This window comes from Lepidochelys olivacea (genome assembly GCF_965140295.1).
Source record: "Lepidochelys olivacea isolate rLepOli2 genome assembly, chromosome: 6".
Classification (NCBI taxonomy): domain Eukaryota; kingdom Metazoa; phylum Chordata; order Testudines; family Cheloniidae; genus Lepidochelys; species Lepidochelys olivacea.
In genome coordinates, this window is record NC_140416.1 from 32,072,982 (window position 1) to 32,099,978 (window position 26,997).

Sequence of the window (26,997 nt, forward strand, 5' to 3'; positions counted from 1 at the left end):
TTACCGTGGCCTCCCCGCGCGGGCGCTGCTGCTGGTCACGGGGCGGCTCGGACCCGCGTGGGCGGCTCGCGGGGCAATGGCGGGTGCCCCGGGCCGGGGCGAGGGGGGCGTGGTTCGGTGTCACCGGGTTGTGCGCGAGGCGGCTCGGTGCCGGCCGGCGGCTGGAGTGGCGGGGGCGGGGCCTCAGGGGAGGCGGGCTGAAGGTGGGCCGTTCCCGCCCGAGCCGTTCCGGGGTCAGAGGGCGTGTTTGTGACGGGGGTTGGGTGCGCGAGGCGACGGGCGGGGAGCGAGACGGAGGCTGCCGGCCGCCCGGGAGCTCGCAGCAGCGGCAGCAGCAGCAGCGCTGGGCTGAAGCGGCCCGGCGGGGGCCAGCGCCGGCAGCACCATGTCACGCGGCTCGATCGAGATCCCCCTCCGGGACACTGACGAGGTGAGGCGGACGCGGCGGCCTCGGGCCTGGTTCTTTCCCCCTGGTGACCCCTGGCGCTGTGCGGGGTGTCCCCCGCCCCGCAGCCATGAGCTGGCCCCGGGGAGCGTGAGCGTGTGTGTGAGAAGTGTGTGATGGCCTCATAACTCTGACTCCCCCCCCCCCACACACACACACACGGGCCTTGTGAGTCGTCCTCGCTCCGCTGAATACTCCCCCCCGGGCCTGTCGCTTCCCCCCCCCTCCCCCGGGCCTGTTGCTCCCCCCTTGGTGGGCAGCGGGGTTGTCCCTGGCCGGTTTTCATAGGGAGGAAAAGCAGCTGTTAGGAAATGCGGCCGGCCGAGGCCCCGGGGCTGCACGTTGTGCTGGTTGTTTTCACGCAGGCACCACAAGGAAGAGAGTGGTGGCCTAGTTCCCCCAATAATAACCTTCAATCATAAAAGTGGAAGCCTCTTACAAAGCCACTAAGGGCTTTAGTCTGAACTCCTCTGACGACTAGTAACTTTCATTTGCCCATGTGCTGTCCAGCTGTAGCGTGGCATAGTTAAACTTAATGTTGTCTAATTCTGTGTCACGTCAGGTTAGCTAAAAGTGTGTTTTAAAGTCAGCTTAAATCGGTGGAAAACCCTGTGTGGACACTCCTAATTCAGTTTAAAGCTGATTTATATCAAGTTGGGTTACATGGGTTCCTTGCCAACATAAACTAAACTGACAATAGGGATATATAGATTTAAGAGTGCTGCACAGGTGTTTACACCAGTATAACTAAATCAAATTTAAAACTGATATTGGTTCAAAACTTGTATGAAGACGAATCCTTAAACTGGTGAAGCAGTTATATTCTGTTACTAGATACTACTTTCACGTACTTGTTTAAAAAAAATCTTTCACTACAATTAGCTGTTACTTTGTTTGAAACTTGACACCAATTTGGCAGTATGTTTTGCTTTCTGTAGGTAATGTATGTGTATAATCATAAGTATTAATCGCCCCCCCCCCCAAATTAATTGCTTTCACTGTGGTTTTCCACAAGGATAAGTGATCTTAGTACTGCTCTTTGAAATGAGGGCCATCTTTTTTTGTGACATGAGACAAACTTACTTTTCTTTCCATCTGGGAGGCTGGTCTGTGGATTAATCTCCAGGGACTGCAGTAAGAGTACAATGTGCAGTTTTTCTTCTGTCTTTTTCCCCTATACCCTTATTTGCTCACTTCCTACCACCACACACACACTGGAAGATTATCAGAAATGACTTTATTTTCCTGTAGTTCAGCAGTTGGAACAAAATACTTTAATTTAGCAAAAAAAGCATAACAAGATCCAGTGGTTGGAAGCTGAAGCAAGATATGTATTCATGACAGTGAGTATAATCACTGGAACAGTTTACCCAGGGATGTGGTGGATTCTTCATCACTTATGATCTTTAAAATCAAGTCTGGTTGTCTTTTCTAAGAGTTGCTATAGTTCAGAAAGAAGTTATGGGCTTGATGCAGAAGTTACTGGTTCGGTTTTATGCCTGTGTTTAAGAAGGAAGTCAGACTCAGTTATCATAATAGTTCCTTCTAGCCTTAAAATCAATGTATGTATGGTACAAAGCATTTATCTCAGTTAGTAAGGCAGCTAAGTAATGCTGGGGACCGCATGGCTCATTGATAGAGGCTGGACTGTGAATAAAAAACAAAGGTTCTATCTCCAGCTCTTCAACTGATTTACATTGTGACCTTGGGGAAATCATGTAATCTCTGTGTCCGTAGCTGTAAAGTAGAGATCTACTGTATTTGTCAATGAAAAGTGCTATTGAATTGCAAAATATTATTGTTCTTTTGCATCCATGTGTGGGTTATTGCCATGTCTTATGTGGCATTATCTTCTTATTTACAGTTAGTGGTACTGCAGTACCCAATATCCAGCTCAAAATCCAGTTTCTACAATTTAATTATATCTGTATAGAGTGGATTGTGGATTACAGCCTCAATTTTCTGCTCAGTAAAGGTTTTGCTCTCTGTTTTAGGTACTTGTATGGTCCTCGCTGCATAGTATCTGAGTGCCTCACAATCTCACATTACTCCTGTGATGAAGTGAGCTGTAGCTCACGAAAGCTTATGCTCAAATAAATTGGTTGGTCTCTAAGGTGCCACAAGTACTCCTTTTCTTTTTAGGGATATATTAATTAGCCCTATTTTACAGATGGGGAATTGAGGCACAAAGACACTAATGACTTACCTAGGGTCACACAGTAATCCTATGTTTTATAGAAGGGAATTGAGCCTGGATTTCCCTGAGTCTCAGGCTAGCACTTTATCCGCTGGACCAACCTTCGTTCCATATGTGTGTTTTCTGGATCATAACCTCTTTGAGAGAGACTCATTTTATGTCATTTACATTGCTGAGCACATTGTCAGTGCTGTATAAATGATAGGACAGATTTATTCTTTTCTCCTTTTGCCCACAGACTGCAAAAAATGGATTATATTCTGCTCTCTGAAATATGTCCAGTTTCTGCTGATCTCTGTGGCCGTGGCCATTTGTGCTCTGAGGGCAGTATTTGCTCCCAACCCCATAGATACTTACTTTCTATGTTATTCGGGGGATGGTCTTATTGGAGAACCTCTTCAAGTGGAAAATCCAGTCTCCAGGTTGTCTAATCTAATTTCTGGCATGCTGGAGAGAGTGAGGATTAGGGTTTCTGTTGAGTTTCTATTATAAATATTGTAAATATAGACTTTAAATGCAACTTTTAAAAAATTGATAACATGAGTTAACACTTACTATGAATATTATTGTTGCTTTTAGGTCATTGAGCTTGACTTCGATCAGTTACCGGAGGGGGATGAAGTTATAAGTATCCTGAAACAGGAACATACTCAGCTGCATATATGGATTGCTTTAGCGGTCAGTATTTATGCAAATAATTTCTACTTATTGCATTTGTTAGCAGAAGAAATTAAATTATTCTTCTAGATCACTGATATTTCTCACATCAATTTTGATATTGCAAATATCGGTAGAGGCTCTACAACTTGAGGTTTGTAATGAATTGATACCATTTTTGGCTGCTTCTATTACTATATTTAAAAATTGCACACTTCATTAATTTTGTTTTAACTTTGTTTTTTCCAAGTAAAAAACATTGTCCTGATGTTCAAATATAGTGGAAAAAATACATTGGTGACTGAAGAAAAATAAAATTGTCTCTTTGATTGTGCTTATAAAAAATCCCTCTTAATTTATTAACATAGACGTCACTACCTAGGCTATGCATCACAATGAGGCAAGATCAGTGCTAGCAATATTCACTGAACTATCCTATCAAGTTTATGCTGGCTGGAAGGGAGATCTGAACAGTTCCCATGGGAGTGCTTTAATAAATAAGAAAAGAGTGAATGGAGGAAAAATTGCCATAAAAGACTGACTGTGAAAAGAATCAACAACATAGAACTTTAGGATTAAATGGTCTGAACATTTTCCTTGTAAAGTTCAACTTCTGTATGCTTTGGCTCAGTTTCCAAAGGTGTTTTCCAAAAGTATGTTTCCATTAGAGAGAGTAATGAATTACATTGGCATGATTGCAGCCTGACTGGTAGGATGCTCACTTCTGTACCAGAAGCTGGTGGGGTTGAAGTCCTACATGAGGATGCTCACCCTCTTCTGACTACCGTACACTACTAGTAGGTTCTGCAGTCTCAGGCGTGTTACATTGCAGACAGGCTTCAAACTGACTTTTTTTGTTTTGCTTAGTCTCTGATTGTCCAGTTGAACACTTAAGGATCCCAGTGCTCTTTTGGACAGGCACAGCTGATCACTTGTGTACTGTCCAACAATTTAATCTTTGAATAATTTTTCATGTGTGTGTTTGTATGAATGAATGATTGTGAACAGCAGAGCACCTGCTCTAACAACTGCTGTATTTGTGTATGTAATTCATCAGTGGAAAGATTTTGTACTAAGAAAAAAGTACTCATGGAGCTATATTGAAACATGTTACATTAGAATGTAAGTGAAAATCTGTGGTTTAACTGGAAAAAAAATATGGTGGAATAGCTATAAAAGTAGTATTAAAATGTTTGCTTTTATAGTTGGAATATTACAAACAAGGAAAAACAGAAGATTTTGTGAAACTGTTGGAAGCTGCACGAATAGATGGTAACTTGGATTATAGAGACCATGAAAAAGATCAGATGACCTGCTTGGATACTCTGGCAGCATACTATGTACAGCAGGCACGGAAGGAAAAGAATAAAGACAACAAGAAGGAGCTCATTACACAAGCTACCCTGCTGTATACTATGGCTGACAAAATTATCATGTATGATCAGGTAAAAAAAAAAAAAATTGTCCATTTATACATAGAATCATAGCTATAAACTGTGTCATTAAACTTAGTTTGTAACTTTGTTATAGTATCCATACTCCAACTCTGATTCAAAGTACATTTTTTGAAAGGAAGCAGATACCTAATTATTGTACCCTAAAGGGAAGGTAGCCACTGAGCAGGCCCTTATAACCTCATTAGTGTGTGTTACACTACTGATTTCACAAACATTTGGATTAAATTGGCACTTGTGTAGCACTGCCCAGAATAAAAGTGGTCCTAGCTCAAGCTTCTTGATGTAACTATGCCTCTGTATTCTTTTTTTGTTGTTGTTGGCTGAAACATTTTGTTCGATATACCTTCCTACTTTGGTGGTACGTGATTTGTAGAAATTAGTTGTGGGAACCTACAGTCTCCCCATTGGTATTGCACAGGCTTTGATGCAGGAGAATGAAATTCATCATAAAATACCAAAATGAGGTTTGAAGTAGTACATTAGCACTCTTTTCTTTAGTCTGATTTTTATAACTTTTTTAAGAAAGACCCAAATACAAAATCCTAGTATTTGTATAAAAATGCAAAGAATAATATCTTAGAAATCTGTTTCTCCTCTAGAATCACTTGTTGGGAAGAGCCTGCTTCTGTCTGCTGGAGGGTGATAAAATGGACCAGGCTGATGCACAGTTTCATTTTGTGCTCAACCAGTCTCCAAATAATATTCCAGCCCTCCTTGGTAAGAATTTTGTGAATATCTCTGCAAAAACCCAGTGTCTCCATCTCTATTTAGGACTTGTAGAAAATGCATGTTCATAATCTGTCCCGGTTCTCGTAAGGAGAGACATAGATGGGCCTTGCAATAAAGAAGGGAGATCTCTGTCTTGGGGTAATACGCATTTAAGAGCCTGAGATGGATTCAGGAAGTTCCTGCAGAAAGGAAAGCTATGGTGGTGGAGATATTATCAACAACCACACAGGCATTAGCATACAGTTATGTCCATGTATACCCTCAGGATGCCCCCTTGTAGCACGCTTGATTCTGCAGATGTGCTACCTTTTCTTTCCCTTTTGGCTCTTATAAGAAGTAACTCCCAGGTCAAAATATTTTAAATTGAGATTCCTCTGTGCGGTCATGTATGTTTAATATGTCTCTTATAGTGTATCAATTTAGTTTTTACCCCCTGAAATCAAGTCCTTGTTCCTCTTGATTCAGGGTTCCTACAGCCCTTCTGCTAGGCTTCTGTATGTGTGTTCCCATAGGCTACCCCTCCATAGGTCAGGAGTCTCACAGCCCTCCTAGGGTCTGTGCTGATAACAAAGGCTGGCTGCACCACTCAGCTTCTGAGTGGGCCTCTTTTAATCCTATCCTTCCCCCAGGGCTGTGAAAGGTCAGTAGGCTGAAGAGCCAACAGGCAGGTGCACAGTTATACTTTCACTAGGCAGATATGTCTCCTTCAGGCTGTCTGCTCACTCCCTCCTCCTTTGGCTCTCTGGAGATTTCTCTTTTATTCCTAGGCCTGTGACTGATTTAGTCACATGACCTACCTGATTTGTCACATTTGGGGAGGAGAGCTGAGTGAGGCACAGGTGGGGCAGACCCTTTACTCTAAAAGGGACCAGTCACCTAGGACAGTCCACCTTACTTACCAGTCTTTTCCTGCTGACACTAGCGGTGCTGTGGTCTCTCAATGTGGTCAGAACACTTTCAGTAGTGAAGAGTCAGCAAGCAGTAACACCTTCAATCAGTATTCTAGAGTGAAGCTTAGGGCAATTTTCATCCAAACTTCCTAACCAAGAAAAGAAAATGAAAGTTATTTTAAAATGATTTAAAAACCTTACATTTATGCTTGCTGTTGCCCTTTATTAATTGTATTTTCTGAGATACTTGACACTTGTAGGCTCGGCATCAAGACACACAAAGCAGTTATAATTAAATGAATGTTCCTGACAGCATGCAAGTCTTTACTAATTCCATTTATTCTGGCACTAACAATTGGAAAAAGTCAGAATGGCAAACCTATAGCAACTTCTGTAACTTGCTTGTTGTAACAGGTAAAGCATGCATTTCATTCAACAAGAAAGATTATAGAGGAGCCCTTGCCTACTACAAGAAAGCACTACGAACCAACCCAGGTTGTCCAGGTAAGGCGTAGAAAATCTTTGCTACTGAAGCGATCTTACTAAGTTGTTTAAACCTAAAACTGGTCCTTTTAATTCCTGCAGTTAGAAAATGGGCTTTATTATAATTCCTTTTTTCCAATCCATGCAGTCACAAATGAAATTCTTATTCTTGTAGGACAGATCTGCTTTCTGCTGGCTCTGTAATAGCTGCTAACTGAGTAAATGACTAAGAGTATGTCTGCCGTATTGTTGTAGCCATGTTGGTCCCAGGATATTAGAGAGACAAGGTGGGTGAGAGGTAATTTTGTTTTATTGAACCAATTTCTGTTGGTGAAAGAGACAAGCTTTGGAGTTACACAGAGCTCTTCTTCAGGTCTGAGAAAGGTACTCAGTATCACAGCTAAATATAATGCAGAACAGATTGTTTAGCATAACTAGTTAACACGTTATTGGGGCATTTAGTGCACTGGATGAGGTACACGTGTGATAGGCATGTGTAGGATCCATGTATCTTGAAAGGTGTGGGTGGGTATTGGTCATCATAGCAGTGTGGATATGTGTACAGGTTTTGCCTCTGTTGTTGTGGTAGGGTCTGGCGTCACCTTGAGCTCGTGTGTTTGTGAGGAGCTTGCTTCTGATAGTGAGATTGGTGGGTTGTTTGAAGGCCAGAAGAGGTGGCTTGGGAAAGATTTTTTTTTCAGGATGTCTCCATTGAGTATGGGTTGTGATTGTTTTATGATACCCCATAGGGGTTTCAGTGTGGAGTAGAAGGTGATAAGTAGAGGTATGTGGTTGGAGGAGGTTTTTTTCCTGTATTGAAGCAGGTTCTTTTGGGGTATTTGGGTGACCTGTTCTATGATGTGATGTATTTCTCTGGTGGAGTGTCCTTGTTTGATGAAGGAAGTCTTAAATATGTTAAAGTGTATATCCCAGACTTGTCACAGAATATGCTCTGAGAAGAATTTGAGTGCCTGGCTGTAGATAAGATTTCTTGGTGTGTTTGGGGTGGTTACTGGATCTGTGAAAATAAGTGCAGTCTGTGGGTTTACTGTGTATAGTTGTCTGTAGGGTTCCATTGTTGAAGCTGATTTTGGTGTCCAAGAAGTTGACGCTGGTGCGGGAGTGTTCTAGAGGGAGTTGGATGGATGGGTGGGGATGGTTGAAGTTGTGGTGGAAATGTGAGGAAGTCTAGGTCCTTTGCCCTGAAGATGAAAATATCATTGATGTATCTCCAATATATCACTGGTTTCATGGTGCATTTGTCCAGAAATTCTTCTGCTTGGTGTCCTATGAAAAGGCTGGCATATTGAGGAGCCATGCTACTACCAGTGTCTGTTCCCATGGTTTGGTTGAAGTGTGTGGTGTTGAATGTAAAATTGGTCTGGGTGAGGATCAAATTAATAAGTTTGGGGTGGATATCTTCTGAGTGTTGGCCATAATCTCGCTGGCTATGATTTGAGCTAGCATATCAAAAAGAGCATAGCTATGCCAATGGGAGAGGCCAGCTACCTCAAGTATGTGCCTAGCATCTCAGACAAGTATGTACTCAGGGTGACCAGTGGCTCACATCAAAGTGACTACGCCCCATTTTTAGTATACTTGCTCCAGGGAGCTGGTGCAGGTATTTCCTTGAACTAGGAAATATGCTTCCTGTTCAACGAGTAGACATACCTTAAGTAGGCCAAGTTCATGCATTTCTCACCAATAGATTTTTAAAAAGCCATTAAAGAAGTACAGAAAGTACCAAAGGGATGTCCAAATCAATCCTCTTGTCCAAAAAGGATTACAGAAACTAGCTCTAAGCTTTTTGAATATGAAGTTAGACAGAGGTAAATGGAGACATCACAAAATTCTGAACAAAACAAACTATGTATGTGTCAAATTTATCTAAGATGTGTCAAATGATACAGTGAACCATCAGCTCATCAGATATTTTTGTATCGTATGGGATTTTTATTACTAAAATTCTGCGGAAACCACCAGAGGCAGCAGAAGTTATATGTGCAGTGTTTAGAAATTAAGGAAGTACTTGAAGAGGGTGTCACACATTCCTTTAATAGAGGAATAAGTGTTTTCAAACACTGAAATGTGGGGTACACCTACATAAACTACTTGGCCATTTTCTGTCCTAAACATGAGTTATAATTAGGGCCACGTGTAATCCGTGATTTTTTTTTTTTAGCTGTGGATTAGCTTCAGAATCCACTCCTTGCTGCAGAATTGTGCTCAGAAATTGAAGTTGGGTTTTTTGTGTGGTGTGTTTTTTTTCTTTTTTTTAAGAAAGTTTCTACTACTTACAAGGAAAACTTCTATATGTGCACTTAATGTAAACAAATGTGGCTGTTTATTCCTGAATCTGTAGACAGCCTAAAACAATGTCTGTAGTGTGAACTGCTCCCTTGATGTTGAACAGTGTAAGAACTTTGATATCAATGGATGATGATTTAAGCAGCCTTTGTTAACCCTTTCACTGCTAATCATTTTAGAAGAAATACCTAGCTTAATTGCTTATCCCACAATCCCAAACCATCTCATACCCTTGCCGAGGTACCAAAACTATCCCCTTTCTGATAACCTCCAGCTTTCCTGACTGACAGTTCTGTAATACTGTTCTTTCTAAATGTCATTCTGCACCACACTGAAAATTAAATTATTAGGAATAGATTAAAAGTGATATTAAGCATAAATGTTCCATTGACTGCACTAATCTTTCATATTTCATTTAATTAAAAAAATTATCTGAAACTACTTCAGAAGTATAAGCCTGCTCCACTGTAAAATAGTAGAAATCAGGGGCCTTACCACACTATTAATGTCAGGTTTGCCACTGAGCACAGGGCCTTGTTTATAACCGTCTCTAAATACAGTGTGAATCAAGTAATAAAGATATCAATCCTGTATCAGTTCACTGTCTAAAGTAAAAAACATACATGTAAAAAGTTTTGATTTTTGACATTCTGAATGACTTGCTTTTGTTTTCTAGCTGAGGTTCGATTAGGCATGGGCCATTGCTTCGTGAAACTGAACAAGTTGGAAAAAGCTCGTCTGGCATTCAGCAGGGCTCTGGAGCTCAATTCGAAATGTGTAGGGGCTTTGGTTGGATTGGCTGTTCTAGAACTCAATAACAAAGAGGTGGGTGTGATGGGGAGAATGTGAAGTGCTGTATTGGGTTTCTAGTTAAACAATGAGCCTCACAGCAGTCTGAAATTATTTTTTTTTTATTTTATATATCTATATATCACTGAATCACTTTAATCAACATCACTGATGTTGATGGTATTGCAATTCTGAATAGTTATGATGAGTGCAAATTAAATAATGCTAATCTCTCGTGTACTTCTTAGAGCCGCCTGTGTTTGATAAGTGATATGTACACTAAGTGATATGAATTAAAAACTATAGCGGTGTGTTAAATGTGTGTGTAAAATATATTTTACATAGAATAATAAACTGTGCCCATGTACGTGGTCTGAGTACGTTTCTAATGGTTTGAAATTTGTTCTTAATTCTGGAACTTTAATCAGTTCACCACTTTCAATAAGCAGCACCTCCAAATACAGATAACACTGCAACACATTGGCCAGTGCTGCATTCTTCCCTTACCCTCTTCAAAGGCTGGGCATTAAAAACAAGTCCTTTAGCAAACTCTGAAAGTCTGCAAATCTCAAGTAAAATTGGTCTGGTGTAGAAGGGCACTTCAGGGAGAATGCTATACCAGTAGCCCCCTCATCATTGTATCAAGGAGTAATCTACTGTCAGTGTCTCCACTGATTGCAGTTGTAGCAGAGTGTCTTGGTAAGAAAGGCAGTCTCTCAGGTGGCCTGATCCCAGGCCATTCAGACTTCATAAGTCCAAACCAACACCTGAACGTCTGTCTGAAGTTCTCATGTAACCAGTCAGGAGCACAGGTGTCACATGGACCTTGTCCACATTAAAAGGTTTGCCACTTTAATCACACTGGCAAAACCCTCCTGTGTTGATGCACCTTTACACTGGTATAACTGCATGTACTGGTTATTCCATTTTGGCAAAGCAAAATGAGCTAAAGTGGTATACGTGCATCTACACAAGGGCTTTTACCCAAATAACAGCATCAGTAAAAATTACACCCTTTGCCAACATAATTATGCCAATAGAACTTTTTGAGTGTAGACCAGGCCTTGCTCTCTATTGGACACCCTACTTACCAAACAGGTGATCACCTTCTGCATTGTTTCTAGCTTTCATATAAATCAAGATGTAGCCTCGTAGAGTGCGTTGAAAATACAAATACTAATTCTATTTCTGTATGGATTTTCCTTTTGCATCCATTCAAACCTGCACTTGCATGTTTAACTTTATCTACAGTATAAACAAACATATATGGAAATGAGAGAATTTACACTGTTAAAATTATAGAACCAAACCAAAAAGTTCTAAAATCTGAGATCATAAATGATTCATTAAACTAAATTCACAGGGATATTGCTATGATAGCTTTGGAAAGGACCAATGTATTTTGGACTGTAAAACACTTTCACTTCTATTGCACCTTCCATCTGATTGTCTGAAAGCACTTCATGAACATTAATTAATCCTTGTTAGGTATTTTACCCTTTTTATGATGGATAAACTGAGATGTAGATGCTAAATGAGTTGCCAGAAATTACACATTGAGTCAATGGCAAAGCAGAAAATAGAATTAGAGAGAAGATTTCTTCCCTGTGACAATTTCACATTTGTGCCAGCTTGCAAGTTACTGTACTTGTCATGGGTTCTGACTTGCAGTAAAGTTTGGGTTTGTACTCAGGAAAACTAAATTATTGCAAATTAAGAGATCCCTTTGGAAGGGAATGATTTCATGTTCATTTTTTAAAAGGCAGATTATAAAAAGCAAATGCTTATCGAATATTTTGTAGTGTAGTAGTGCTCAAAGTCCCTAGTTGAGATTGGAGCTCCAGTGTGCTAGTTGCTGTACAAAGGCATAGGAACACATGGCCAGAGCTTGCGCGTTAGAGAGAGAAACGTATAGGGTGGGGAAAGGGATACAACATATTAGCAAAATAATCAAGGTGAGGATGAGCACACATGGTGTTTCTTCTTTTAGTAGTTGTGGCCAGAGTGGGGATGAAAGGGAATGTTGGTGGTGGGTGGGTCAGTAAATAGGAACAAGGGAGTTGAGTGTGAGGGAAGGTACCATAGCGGGCAGAGGAAGTCCAGCCATGAGAAGATCTGTGAGGAGGAGGTAGGGGCAAACAACGGATGGAAAATATCTCCACCTCAGGAAGTCCTGGTCCTCTTTCCACCACCCATGAAAGGCCTTGGTGCCCTGTCAAAGGGGTACTCTCTGTTGTGAATCTGGGGGGAGTAAAGAGGTTCTGGTTGGATTGTCCTGATGCTGCTGCTTGCCATCAATGGGAAGGCTCTTCAGAGCCACAGTTCCTGGGACTTGTGAGAAGAATAGCTCTGAAGATGTTATATTGAGGAAATATGTTGAAATATAGTGCTAATATCTATTATTTCATTTAGGCTGATTCTATCAAAAATGGTGTTCAACTCCTTTCTAGAGCTTACACAATTGATCCCAGTAACCCAATGGTGCTGAACCACTTGGCTAATCACTTCTTCTTCAAAAAGGTAAGAAAATACATGAATGGAAAATTCCATAACTTTCTGAACAGTAACCGCTCCAGTGTCAAACTCATTACTGCTTCTGGCTTCCAAAAATCATTTTAAATCCTGCATTTTGAAAGGTATTAAAGTACAGCTGTTAAAAGAATAAGTTTTACCCATTGTGTGACTTTCATAAGGCCAAAGGGTAAAAGTACATTTTTTTAATATAGGTAGACAAATGTAAAATTTCAGCTTTTAAATCCCTTGTTTTTTTTCTCAAAACTGCCAAGAAAGAGCGCACACTTTTTTCTTAATTTAAACCTACTTACGTTTCCTGAAAACATTTCTTTTCTGCTACTTTTAAAACTGGGGTGTAGAGAAAAGAACAGTACGTTGTAAAACTAAATCTACTGATGTTAACTTACCAAATGCTACTGCTTATGTTTGTCTGCATTAATCAGTCCAGGCCTGATGTTTCAGAAATGTATATACTTGACTGTAAATGGGTTGGGATTTTTCAAAGTGAGTTTTATTTTCATCTTTCAGGATTATGGTAAAGTCCAGCACTTGGCTCTCCATGCTTTCCATAATACAGAAGTTGAAGCTATGCAGGCAGAGAGTTGCTACCAGCTGGCCCGGTCTTTTCATGTACAGGTAGAATGAATTTTTAAAAATCCTCTTCTAGATTACATTCAGAATGTTGTAATATTCAAATGTATTCAACATCTTTAAAAAACTAAACAAAACTCTAAGAAAATAATCCATCTGCTTTTTTTTTCTCCTTGTTTCTTTTAAATTAGGAAGATTATGACCAAGCTTTCCAGTACTACTACCAAGCCACACAGTTTGCCTCATCCTCTTTTGTATTACCATTTTTTGGATTGGGTCAAATGTACATTTATCGGGGGGACAAAGAGAATGCATCACAATGCTTTGAAAAAGTTTTGAAAGCCTACCCTAACAATTATGAGACTATGAAAATCCTTGGATCTCTTTATGCTGCTTCAGAAGACCAAGACAAACGAGATATTGCAAAAGTATGTTCAAATATTTATTTGCTGAATTTGGATCTCCATGTTACCTGTTTGATGACCTTGAATGTATGTCACTCCAGCTGATACCTCATTCATGCATCCAAGGGAAAAATTTGTCCCTGAAAATCTGAGTTATGATATCGCTAAAAATCAGGTTTACTTTGCTGTGAAAATAGAAGTGGGGGTGTGATAGTAGGTCAATCACTTTTCCGAATGGCAGATGTTATTAACTGCAGAGAAGGTAATGCCATCTGAACAAAAGTGGGACCACACTAGGAGACCTGTTAACCAAAGCTAACAAAACCATTCTGCTTTCTGTTGCATATGGAAAAACACTTTTTTTCCTCTGCACAAAAAAGGTGATTTGCCTGTAAATGACAACTTGACTATCACATTTCTGGGAATGTTCTTATCCTCCCACTTTAACATTCTAAAAGGACATTGTCACATACTAGTACAACATTTTTAAAAAAAATTGTCTGTTTATTCTTTCTGCTGCTTAGATCTCTTCGTACTGATTTTCTTTGTATTTACTCAGCACTGCTTTTCCTTCAAATTTTGAATGGCAGTGTGGTAACATGGTTTCGTTTACTGATCAGTAATTTAACAGTATATAATACCTCTATCCTGACAGACCCCCCTTTTGGTAGGGAACACAGACGTTTCCCAGAGCTGAGCTTTAATGAACACCGACGAGCATAACATCGGAACTGATCTAAAAATAAGTTTCATGGCAAATCAGTCTGCTAATTTCTCAATTATTTGAATGTGGTAGTTTTGAAGAAGTTTGTATTCTTCCTGAATATTTAGAACCCTAAAGGCTTCCCCCATATCTTACTAAATGGGGTGGGGTGCGGAATACATGTTGTTGAGTTAAGTGATGATGAACTAGGTTGGCTTTGTTGCCTGACATGGTCAGTCATATGCGTACATTTGAGGTTTTACATCTTTACAGAAGAGATGTTTCTGCTTTCAAGCCTAAACAAGTAGAAAAACAAAATCTGCTGCCTTTTTTGACAGTTTATATTTTTCTTTTGAGTGCATAAGTAATGTTTGTTTTTTCTCAGGGTCACTTGAAGAAAGTCACAGAACAGTATCCAGATGACGTAGAAGCGTGGATTGAACTAGCGCAAATCCTTGAGCAGACTGACATACAGGTATTAATGCTGTAAAATGGAGACATTGTGTAATACATACACTTGGTTTAAGTTACAAAGTGATGCATGGAACTCATCCCGCTACTTCCTTCCCACATTTTCAATCTTACAATTGCACAGGGTGCCCTCTCAGCCTATGGAACAGCAACACGCATCCTTCAGGAGAAAGTGCAGGCTGATGTCCCACCAGAGATTTTGAATAATGTGGGTGCTCTCCATTTTAGGCTTGGAAACCTAGGTGAAGCAAAGGTACTAAACCACATTACTACTTTTTAAATAACCTAATTTTAAGAAATTATCCAAATCTGATTTTAAATTATTTAATCATCTAAGCATTCTGTTCCTCTCTCCTTGCTCTCTTTTTATTTTGTCCTTAGAAATACTTTTTGGCATCTCTGGATCGTGCTAAGGCAGAAGCTGAACATGATGAGCATTACTACAATGCTATCTCAGTAACAACATCTTATAATCTTGCCAGACTATATGAGGCAATGTGTGAATTCCATGAAGCAGAAAAGCTATATAAAAACATATTAAGGGAACATCCTAACTATGTTGACTGTAAGAAATTCTTCTATTTTGGTTCAATAATCCTCTTCAAACTGAAAGATTTTTGTTTTGAGGCCCTCATCTGCCCCTTTGTATTATTTGAGATTTTTGTTTTATAACAGACTTCAGGAGGCTGAGCAATTTGTCTTGTGTAACTGATGTATCCTCCTTTCTTCTATTCGGTGCATAGATCATAAGTCAAATCAAATTGTTTTCAAATTTTAACCATTTTAATTAACACTTACAAAGATATAGTCAGAGATAGCATAAGCTTTCCAACTCAAAAGATATTCTCCAGCATTAAAATAAAAATCCATGTGTGTGTCCATATATAGAAATACAAATATAGAATATCTTTAGGTGCTTGATATCCTAAACATATCAGAAAAAAGACAGTTTGTGAAATCCTTGCCTGGCCTAATTTATTCTGTTTGAGCGGATTATGTAAAATCATTTTCTGTTTTTAGGCTATTTGCGCTTAGGAGCTATGGCTAGAGATAAAGGCAATTTTTATGAGGCTTCTGATTGGTTTAAAGAAGCACTTCAGATAAATCAGGTTAGTGAGACTCTTAAATATTTAATTTAGAACAAAAATTTCAAATGAGATTCTCTGGATTCCTGTCTTTTTTTAATGAATATATGCAAGGTATCCAAAGTAGTCCTTTCTTTTAGTTAACTTCCTCTGCTCTGTTTTCTGTATATAAAAATGTAATTTATTTCCATATAATACATGTGTAATAATACAATGATTAAGGCTTGTATTTAGATGTCTAGCACAGATAAGTGAAAACAGTCCTTAAGTTACTTACAATGGAGTTTGTTTCAGGACCATCCAGATGCTTGGTCTTTAATTGGTAATCTTCACTTGGCTAAACAAGAATGGGGTCCAGGACAGAAGAAATTTGAAAGGATATTGAAACAACCATCCACGCAAAATGACACTTACTCCATGCTGGCTCTTGGTAATGTCTGGTTGCAAACTTTGCATCAGCCCACCAGGGATAGAGAGAAGGTAAATTTCACACCTGTTGAAGTGCATTGGTATGCCATTAACCTTTGACCTCCCTGGCGGAAGTATTTTACGTTGTATGTATGGCAAGTTCATCAGCTGTAAAAATATTAGGTGCACTGCGTCACCAAACAGATGAATGAATGATTGATTGATCTTTTTCTTACTCATGTTTGTAGGAAAAGCGTCATCAAGATCGTGCACTAGCAATCTACAAGCAAGTACTTAGAAATGATCCAAAGAATTTGTATGCTGCTAATGGCATAGGTGATTATTACACCTGAATTCCCTTTAGTAGTTTACCAGTGGTGGTTCTTGGATTTAGCTCTCTTAGTATATAATCTACAGAGCATTTCAAGCATCATTTTTGGTTTTTTTTCAGGGGCTATACATTACTGATCTCAGGAGGAATGTCTTGCTATATCATGCAGTTAATAGTCTCAATTTTCTGTTAACATTCTGGGAACTTTGATAGTATTTAAACCTGGAAGCTTACACTGTACGTTTAACTTTCCCTTTAGGAGCTGTATTGGCACACAAAGGATATTTCCGTGAGGCTCGTGATGTTTTTGCCCAAGTGAGAGAGGCAACAGCAGATATCAGTGATGTGTGGCTGAATTTGGCGCACATCTACGTAGAACAGAAGCAGTACATCAGTGCTGTGCAGATGGTAACCTCTATAAGCTGAACCATTTAAAATATTGAAATGAGGTAGCAAAGGAATAGCTAGAGGTCGTTGCTGGCAGCTTCAGATATTGTGAATAATATTCTGTTTTAACAAATTATGGTCCTATTCAAAATAGAATAGAAGTCCTTTTAGCGGCCAGGCTATGTCTAGATTTAGACGTGAACTGCCAACTGTGGACAAGAGTAACAAAGGATCTATCAACTTGTACATTTTATCTTCTATGCTGTCCTAAGTAGAGTTAAGATATAAATAAGAGCTTTTGTTCTACTAGGAGGCATTTTTGATTGTGTGTAGTTCAGTCAACAGTCACTTAATGTCATTTATAAGAGAACATTACTGAAGTAGATAAGTACAGTTTGCTGTCTTTCCTTCATGGCACAGTTTTATAATCATGGCACAGAATGTGACTACTAACATGTATATAACACACACTTTCAAAACTATCAAGAAAACTTTTATAATTTCATCACCCCCCTTTCAACACACACACAGTTGATCCTACCAACTCTTTTGGCCGAATCCACAAACCCAAAAATCATACTAAATAATTAAGAGATAAAATGCCTATTGTAAACTGGGGATCCGGTAAACTATGGCCTATACAAAATTGTTTCCAAAGAAACATCCATCCACTAGAAAACTGCTACTCTAAAACATGTGCCCTACAAGTCAAACTTAAAATAACAAAAACAAGCAAAACTCAACTGAATGACATTTTGGAGAAAAGCTCAAAACAAACTAAAACATTATTAGAGACATGGAAATAGAACCCTCCTTAAATTGTGTGTACATGGGCCTTAGGATAAACACACCCAGGAGCTTCAGAATGGCTACAAAAGCATTACAAGAAACAGCGATGCCATATGGTTTCATAGATAATGCCATAAAAAACCTACTAAATACAATCCTCCATTGAAACTACTGATATAACTATTTGATAGCAATAGGAGTCAAATTATACAATATGAAAGTGAAGTTGCAAGCCTATTGTAACAGCCAATTGCACTGTTTGGGACAAAAATCTTAATAGAAACTTTACTTCAACATTTTTGCAGATATTTTACGAGCACTAGAACTCCAGGGACAAACTGGGGGGTCACTTACCCATATCTTTCTGATATGCAGAAAAGAACGCTAAACTTAAGAGCAGCACAGCAAAAAGTTCCTCCACTGCAAAGCATAGGGAGATCAAAAGATCGTACCCAAATAGAAGTGCATTATCCTCTGTGGGCTTGCCAACACAAACAATTCCACCCAGAACTAAAAATGAACAACACGCTAAGAGAGCACCAGTATTGGCATATATGGAAGAACAAATCAAATATAACAACTTAGACTACTACAGCCACAAAATTATTGCAGTAGCTGACTCTCTACAGAAAATTGCAAAGCTAAGGTAGCTTTCTCACCAAATATAGAATCCTTGGCCATAAACTACAAGAGGAAATTGGGAGACAAAGCACAGTCCAACCCCAGAGGGTAGTGCTTCCTGCCAATTTAATAGAGATTGAGACACTTTCTACTCCAGTGTTTGAAATGTGAGGAAGTTCAAATCAAATGATTTTCCCATAAATTATCAGAAATGATGCAAGGCTTCTCAATAAAAAAAAAAAACAGCAAGGAAAAACTGCATAACTTTTGGATGCAGGGGGAAAAAGAGAAACGGCATGGTATGTGACAGCCTGCCACTAGATCAAGAAAGGGTGGTAATGACCAGTGGAAACTGAGAATAAAACCCTAAACACAGCATGAAGCCCAGTTGTAGGCTGATTGTACCTGCATTACACTTCAGCAACACTTAGATAAGTTACTGACTCAAAGAATATTGAGTTAGCTGGATAGAACTAACTTGATAGGTATTTATTAAAACTGACTATTCTTTTTCCTCAGAAATTATAGTGAAGGGGATGGGGTGAAAGAGGTACATCGAATATATTTCAGGTTATGGTAGCAATACATACACATGAATAGAGAGAAAATGGAAATTTCAAATTTCATAATTTAAATAAACATGCTTATTACAACAGTTCTTTTTCTTGCACAATTTGTACCCCTACCTTGGTTACTTTGTAAACCAGTGATTCTCAACCTTTCCAGACTACTGTACCCCTTTCAGGATTCTGATTTGTTGTGTACCCTAAGTTTCACCTCACTTAAAAACTACTTGCTTACAAAGTCAGATGTAAAAATACAAAAGTGTCACAGCACACTATTACTGGAAAATTGCTTACTTTCTCATTTTTACCATAAAATAAAATTATTGGAATATAAATACTGTACTTACATTTCGGCATATAGTATATGGAGCAGTCTAAAACAAGCCATTGTATGAAATTTTAGTTAGTACTCACTTTACTAGTGCTTTTTATGTAGCCTGTTGTAAAACCAAGCAAATATCTAGATGGGTTGATGTACACCCGGAAGATCTCTGTATACCTCCAGAGAACCACTGCTGTAAACGAATGGTACGTGCTTACAATGTTGTCCATTCCAAAATGCATAGGATCCTATTGTATTAAGCTAAGGACTTGCAGGAGTCCTGAGGGACCTACGAGTTTTTACAATAACTGGAAACTCAGAATGGTATATGATAAAGTGGAAAAGAGCCATACAACACAGTGTAATTATCCCCCCCCCCCCCCAAAAAAAATCCATGAAGTAAATATATTTCATGAATAGAACCCAAGTTACTTGGACTTGTCTGCAAGGCAAAACTGCTACAAGAGTTCTTAAAACTCCGCTATCTCTTTTTTTAGTAATTTGATCTCTGCATTTCAGTATGAAAACTGCCTCAGAAAGTTCTATAAGCATCAGAATACTGAAGTATTGTTGTACTTGGCCCGAGCACTCTTCAAATGTGGCAAATTACAGGAATGCAAACAGACTTTGCTGAAGGTAAAAATATGTATGTATATTGCAGTTTTTAAAGTAATTTTATTCTTTAGTACATGGTGTTTCATATCCTTGGGTTATTAATGTACATTTATTTGTACATCTCTTTAAATACTATAGTCTGGGGTTGAAATAATTGATTACCATCCATATGTCATTGATAACTTCTGTGATTTAAAAGATGTCCATTTCATTCACAGGCTAGACATGTAGCACCCAGTGATACAGTCCTTATGTTTAATGTGGCACTAGTGCTACAGAGGCTAGCCACCTCTGTCCTGAAAGATGAAAAAAGTAACCTGAAGGAAGTACTAAATGCTGTGAAAGAACTGGAGTTAGCCCACAGGTAACAATTATGCAGTAACAAAGTTTTTATGCCCCCTTTTTAATTGCTGTAGTATGTTTTACCTAGCTGTCATTAAAGAAAATACTTTCTTCTAGAAAATACTCAATGTGGATCTAAAATTCCAATTTTGGTATGAGTGAAAGTGTCTTCTGTAAAAATCTTGAGTTTTTTGTTTTTTTTTTAAAAAAAGATACATCTCTCAACATTCCTAGTGGATAAACATTAGATATAGAGAGCTTAAGCTTGAAAAAAATGGAGCCCTGCCAATCTTTGCTCCAAATCCAGTTTTCTTTGTTTTGGTGTTGTATGTCCTGATAAGCTAATGAGTTAATCTCCAAAGAAGTTCTGTTTTTGCTGTCTCTGCCTTATGTAATTCATTCTGGTGGGAGAAGATCACAATTGAAGGGGGCGAGGAAATCCATCAAACTGCTATTCACTAACTGAAAATGAATAAATACTTATTCACAGAAATTGTGAAAATAAAAAAAACTACCAGCTTTAGAGCCATTTCATGAGTTTGTTCAAGGTCTCTTAATCAGACTTCGAGTTATAAAAAAATAGTTTGTAAAAAGAGAACTGAGTGTAATTAGATTAATCAAACTGTCAGCACTTGTGAGCATATTGAGTTGAATGTACCACAGAAATTAAGGCTTATTTCTGTCCCTTGGTAATTAATGCTGGCCTTCCACAGCTTTCTTTTCTTCCTGCCCACTTTCCTGATGCAGACTTTGGTTGTAAAATCTTGAAGTAATTTGTTTTATATCCTGGTTACCTGCCAACCTACTTCAGTCACAGATCTCAAGAAGTAGTTTACCTTAAATTCCAAAACACTGTGTGGCAGGCAAACTTTGTTACTTTTTTGTTTGCTTGAACAAACCACAGTGCGATTCTTCACTCTTAAGCTGTATACCTATCAGAGTGACTTGTTCTCACTTCTGTAACTGAAGCTTGTGTAGATCATAGAATCACAGAATATCAGGGTTGGAAGGGACCTCAGGAGATCATCTAGTCCAACCCCCTGCTCAAAGCAGGACCAATCCCAATTTTTGCCCCAGATCCCTAAATGGCCCCCTCAAGGATTGAACTCCCAACCCTAGGTTTAGCAGAGTGATTTGGTTACAGGTATCGACCAATGTTACAAATTGAGTACTTTTTTACTAGTCCTGGCTTCGTTTTGCCACTTGACATCTCTAATTCTAATCTCATTCATAGTTACTAATCAATTGCTATCCAGTTTGCCGAGTCAGACCAACTGGAGGAAGGTCAGCCAGTCATATTGGCATGAGGGATTCTGATATACTTCCAAAAACAGCCTGTGCATCCAGGCTGATGTTGCTGTCACTTGCTTTATATACTTAAGCACAACTCTGAAATGCGAGACAAAGTTGCCTAGTAGGTGTTTCTTTTCAGACTTATGTTATAGCAGGAACTTGCTTTGTCTGAGCCCTTTTGCCCTATTTCCTCATTCATGCCCAGAAATATCGTGCTCCTAGTATTGACCAAAACACTTCCTCAGGATAAAGGCTTCTAATTATTTTGCTCACAAATTAAAAAACAAAAACAAAGCCCTTTTATTTATACAAGCAATCACTTCAAAATTGTACTGCCTGCTGTAATACAAAAATCTAGTTAAACAAATTTCCATTTAGAAATCCTGTAAGAGAAGTCTGTAATCTCTTGTCTTGAGGAAAATGGCTTGCATTACATGACTGAGTTTTGTCAGAATTGATGTGGAATTTAAATTATCCTGCTTGAGTTGTACTCACTAAAGTATTACTGCCAGATTTTTTTTTTTTTAAGTGGAGTTGATGCCCCAGACTGGGGGAATTCAGAGTTCCAACACATTTCACTTTTGCTGCTGAATGTCTGTCAGGATAAACTTGAGGGTGGAATCTGAATCTTGTATCTCATATGAAAAAAAGTTGTTGTTTTTTTCTTTGCAGTAGAATGCTACGTCAGTCTAGCACAGGAAAAAAAGTTCTACTATAGAAATCCTTTCAGTCATAGAAAGGTAGGGCTGGAAGGAACCTCCCAAGTCATGAAGGTTAGCCCAGCCCTCTATGCTGAGGCAGGACCAAGTAAACCTAGACAAATCCTTGCTTGCAGATTGAGAAGTTACTTTTGAGGGGGTTGGAAAGTCTCTATTGCATGCCTTCCAGAAGCTATACCTATAGACCTCAAAGCCTCTAAAGGTCTCTGGATCTATCCTTGCTTACCTGTGTTCCTGCTTCTTCTGAGATCCGTGCTTCTGTCGAGAAAATGTAAATTTGGCCAGGGCAGAGTTCTAGCAGGAAAAAATATTTTTTCTATTTCCTCCCTTTCTCACTGCAGTTTCAATGGTCACCACAGTCCGAAGTAGAATGGAAAACACATAAGCGTGACTAGTCCAACAACATACGTAGTCAGGCACCGGTGGAGCAGGGTTTCAAAGACTCCCTCCGGAGTCTTTTGATGTCATCACCAGAGGCTACAAATGGCAGCGTAGCAGGACTGGGTTAGGCAGGTGCAGCAGAAGCAGATACTGAGGTTCCTGGGAAAGCTAAGGCAAGACTGATCTGTAACGGAGGAGAGATGATGATTTTCAAGGCAGTCTCCAACAGAGCTCTTTATTTCTGAGACTTCAGTTTCTTGCTGTGTGAGAATTACAGTACATAGGACAGCTGTGTCTAGAAACTAGGCCTGCCTCCAGTGTAGAAGCAAATGGAGAATTTGGATTTGACCCTCTAGTAACAGGAATTCTAAGAATTAATTTTTAAATTAAGAAGATCTAAGACTTGATTGTTAGATGTGGTTCTGTTTGAGTACTTTAAAACAGAATAGAACCAAGTCAACGGTGCTGAAAAGATGCTATCTCATTTTTTTGCAATAGTTAGGGTGTTCACCTGAGTTATCACAGCCAAATTTCTATTTACCTACATTTTCCCAGTAGTTTCAATTTGGTGAAGTTTCTTTTTTTCATACTTATTGTAAACAATTTGAAAGTGTCAGCAGCATTATAAGACTGCCATGTTCCACTTCAAACATTCCTACATGCTGAGTGACTCAATCCCTACAGAAAGCCTGTAAAGTGTTTTATGAACTTTTTGGATTAAAGGTGGAAAAGAGCAATAATAATTGTAGTGATCATTTTAAGAATGTTTATTTTAGGGATATCAGACTTAAATGTCAATGTAGTAGCCTTCTTTTGTACTAGAAGGCCCAAGCACAGTGTACAGATATAGAAACCCGCGTGTCATATCGGTAGTATTGTGAAATTTTGCAGTGACACGTTCGCTTTTGGTTTAGGTGAGTGTTAAAGTAAAACAAAACGGGGAATATAAGGTGAAATGTCACTATATCAATCTGCTTTTGTTTTTCATTTTCCCTCCAGATACTTCAGTTATTTAAGTAAAGTAGGAGATAAAATGAGATTTGATTTGGCTCTTGCTGCTACTGAAGCCAGGTAAAAATTACTCCTTTTTTTTCTGATTAAAACAGTATTTTCCAGAACTAAACTAAGTTGTCGGTTTGTTATCATGGGGGAATAGTGATAACTATAGATAAGGTGCTGTGAGCATTTCCATCAGAATTCCATTTTTTCAGTTGCTCATAATTTTCCAAAATTTACTGCTGAGAGGCTAGAACGCTCCAGGCCTGGTGTCTGCCCTCTGGTGGAATATTTATTTGTAAGGTTGAGCAAAACATTGTGAAAATGAGTTGTGGGTTTTTTTAATGGCAAACATTTTTCCCCTTAAAAATAATTTCTTTGCCCTTTTTTCTTTTTTAAGGGGGCTTGGGATCAGAAAGATGAAATCTGGCAGCTAACTAGCTTTCACTGAGAAGATTTTGAGTGCTTTAGTGAAACCAGTTATTTGAAGTGTAGTTAGGACTTCAAAATGAGTTCATGCAATCACAGTACTTCGGATGCAGTTTCTTAGCTGTTTTTACCAGTGCTCCAAGTTAAATAATATAGTACTGTGCATATGAGTACATCTAGCTTAGGTGTGCAGTAAACATATATCTTGAAGGTGCACATTGAAAAACTCAGCTTTATTCATTGTACATCTTACAAATTCAGGCTTTTCACAAATTGTCATGTGCAGACTGCAGTACCAATATAAGTTACAGGTATGTCTAAAATTGTGGGCAGAAAAATATTTTGCATTGTATTTGAGAAACTATTTGTGAACATAATATTACAGGTAACTTCATAATGAACATTAGCTTACAGGGGGTTGAACTGAGACCACTTCCTACTTTATTTCCTGATGTTTGAGCACTTAGGCCCAGATTTTTAAAGGCATTTAGACAGGGCTGCACTCAGCGTTGCCATATCTGATTTAGTTAGGAGCCTAAATCTCATTTTCAAATGTGATTTAGGGCACTGAGAGCCTAAATCCCATTGACAGTTGATGGAATTTGGGCTCTAATGTGCCTAAATCATGTTGACTGAGATTTAGTCCTAAATCAGTTAAAAGATCTGGGCCCTGAACATAGTCTTAGCTTCTCACTATATTTTTGGATTAGGTTAATTAATTACAGCTGTTTAAATACAAGGTGCTTTTGTAAGGGGTATTTGTGGAGCTGCACAGCTGAGAGTTTAAGACTCTTCCTCTTTATGTTAAGGATTTTTTCTTACCGAAGTAGCTAAACTTTTTAACAGATAAGACAGCTTTGAGTAGCATTCTGTGTGGAAACATGTTCTTCAGGCTTAAATTAAAAAAGCTAGCTAGAAAATCCATATGTCTCAGAAAATGGATGAATGAATAAACTGAAGTAAAAGTCATATCACTGTAATGGATTTTAAAAGGACAAATAATTATGTTGTGTATAGAATTATTTAAACACTTCAGTTATGTTACTTCAGATCGCTTGTATTTTGTTCAGTGGTACGCACAACTTTAGTATTGTGATGTGTTCTTTTTATAACTGTTTCTCCTTCTAGCATGTACGATGTGCCTAGAAACTTACTTTCCTTTAATTGAAAACATTGAATGTTATAGGCAATGCTCTGATTTACTGAGTCAAGCTCAATATCATGTGGCTCGTGCACGCAAGCAGGATGAAGAAGAGAGAGAACTGCGTGCCAAGCAAGAGCAAGAAAAGGAGTTGCTCCGCCAAAAACTGCTTAAAGAACAGGTTTATATTCCCTGTAGTACTCTGTGTGTGTAGTTTTTTTAAATGGGTATCCTTGCCACCATAGCTCTGTGTTGATACCTAGAAACTGTTCAGGGAGTAAATGAGCACTTAACAGAGAGGGGACTGAAAATGTATGGGTATGTAAAAAGGAGTGAAATGGTTTCCTCTACAGAGCCCGTTCATTCAGGCTTTGGGGAAGGATGAGTGAAAATGGTGTTTAGGAGAACAGAATTCACCCCCACAAGATGTGAGATTCTAGCACAAGCCATCCATGGTCCCTGTGTGATCTATGAACTACACTAGCAGCAGCTGCTTCTCCATGCCTCCAGTGCAGGGTCCTGATAATGGTCAGTTTGTTCTGATTCTTTCAGGAAGAAAAACGCCTCCGAGAGAAAGAAGAACAAAAGAAACTTCTGGAACAACGAGCCCAATATGTGGAGAAGACCAAGAATATTTTGATGTTCACTGGAGAAGTAGAAGGATCGAAGGAGAAGAAACGTGGTGGTGGAAGGGTACAGAATAGAGTTTTTTCCACACTTTTCTATAATTTAGAGTTACTCTGTGACCAGAGTTAAGACAGGCATTAATCAGCACCTGACATTTAGTGAGGCTGTACAGAGTGCTCATCAATGACATGCAGACACCTTTGGGATGGAAGGTAAATTCAAGATATTGCTCCAAGAGTACAGTACAGAAAATAAATACTTTATCCAACAAATAGCAGCAGCAGGTGGAATTATATATTATAATAATCATTCTGAAGAATCAGTTTTAGTGCTAAATCTGTACAGATAATGGGACAGTCGAGGCATTAAGGTGAAAAGTCTTATATTCTCCATATGTTGACCGATTGGTTTTCAGATTACAAATCTGGTATGGTATGCGTTTTTAATTTATTGCAGCGTTCCAGAAAAGGAGGAGAATTTGATGAATTTGTCAATGATGAGAGTGACGAAGATCTGCCTGTGTCCAGAAAGAAAAAGAGGAGGAAAGGCAGTGGTAGCGAACAAGATGGTGAAGAAGAAGATGGCGAGAGGAAGAAGAAAAAGAGGAGGAGGTAACTAAGTTTAAATCTTTTAAATTCTTTTTGTAACTCTGTAGTATCTGTTTAGAGTATACCTTACACAGGAGCCTGCAAATGATGTTAGAATAAAACCAAGTAGATTTGCTTTTTCCCCCGAACTTTCTTTTAAAAAAGGAAGTTCCCAGTTGTAAATGGCCATACACATCCGTTATAAACCGTAAATGTTAGCAAAATGCTAACTGTTCATATTACTATAATACAAGAAATGTAGGGTTAACAATTGATTGTTTGACACTGTTGGAAATAATACACTGTTTGTTCAGGAATTAAATATTAATTCTGACTTAATTTTTGTGTTTAAGACCCCAGAAAGGAGATGATGGAACCGATGATGAAGAAAACGAAAATGGCCCAAGACCTAAAAAACGACGTCCACCCAAAGCAGAGAGGAAAAAGGCTGTAAGTTTAAAAGTGTAATGCCTTGATAGTTCCTGTTTACATTTGGAAGATTACAGTGCGACCGCATTCAGTAAAGTGACATTTGCTGAAGGGGAAAGCATGTAAAATACTTCCTGCAGCAAACGTATCATTCTTTCCCCTTCTTTTATGTCTCCTAATATAGCAGTAGCTACAGGGATGCTGCTGAAGCTCTCCACTTCCATTTTTAAATCAGAACATAAATTCTGACCGGATTTACAAATAGCTGTTTGAAATGAGTCTAGTTTTCTGC

At 38.8% G+C, this 26,997-nt stretch overlaps 1 protein-coding gene and 1 long non-coding RNA gene across 2 annotated transcripts in view; one reads left to right on the forward strand and one right to left on the reverse strand.

Moving 5' to 3' along the window:
• Positions 1–244: 244 nt before the first annotated feature.
• The window catches only part of CTR9 (CTR9 homolog, Paf1/RNA polymerase II complex component), a 28,930-nt gene continuing 2,177 nt past the window's right edge, over positions 245–26,997 (forward strand). Inside the window, exons 1-23 of the mRNA XM_084632707.1 lie at positions 245–430; positions 3,222–3,320; positions 4,505–4,744; positions 5,356–5,473; positions 6,790–6,879; positions 9,842–9,990; positions 12,367–12,474; positions 12,997–13,104; positions 13,251–13,487; positions 14,552–14,641; positions 14,762–14,890; positions 15,019–15,202; positions 15,658–15,746; positions 16,017–16,202; positions 16,379–16,466; positions 16,721–16,869; positions 19,666–19,782; positions 19,980–20,125; positions 23,496–23,567; positions 25,108–25,243; positions 25,615–25,755; positions 26,146–26,300; positions 26,630–26,726. Coding sequence (XP_084488833.1) covers positions 386–430; positions 3,222–3,320; positions 4,505–4,744; positions 5,356–5,473; positions 6,790–6,879; positions 9,842–9,990; positions 12,367–12,474; positions 12,997–13,104; positions 13,251–13,487; positions 14,552–14,641; positions 14,762–14,890; positions 15,019–15,202; positions 15,658–15,746; positions 16,017–16,202; positions 16,379–16,466; positions 16,721–16,869; positions 19,666–19,782; positions 19,980–20,125; positions 23,496–23,567; positions 25,108–25,243; positions 25,615–25,755; positions 26,146–26,300; positions 26,630–26,726 — 2,973 coding nt within the window. The 5' untranslated portion in view covers positions 245–385. The remainder of the gene's footprint in view (positions 431–3,221; positions 3,321–4,504; positions 4,745–5,355; positions 5,474–6,789; positions 6,880–9,841; positions 9,991–12,366; positions 12,475–12,996; positions 13,105–13,250; positions 13,488–14,551; positions 14,642–14,761; positions 14,891–15,018; positions 15,203–15,657; positions 15,747–16,016; positions 16,203–16,378; positions 16,467–16,720; positions 16,870–19,665; positions 19,783–19,979; positions 20,126–23,495; positions 23,568–25,107; positions 25,244–25,614; positions 25,756–26,145; positions 26,301–26,629; positions 26,727–26,997) is intronic.
• Positions 1,706–3,276, reverse strand: LOC311523040. Its single transcript, XR_014712248.1, has 3 exons — positions 3,198–3,276; positions 3,000–3,089; positions 1,706–1,944 (listed from the first exon to the last, which is right to left on the reverse strand). It is a non-coding gene; the product is annotated as an uncharacterized lncRNA (long non-coding RNA).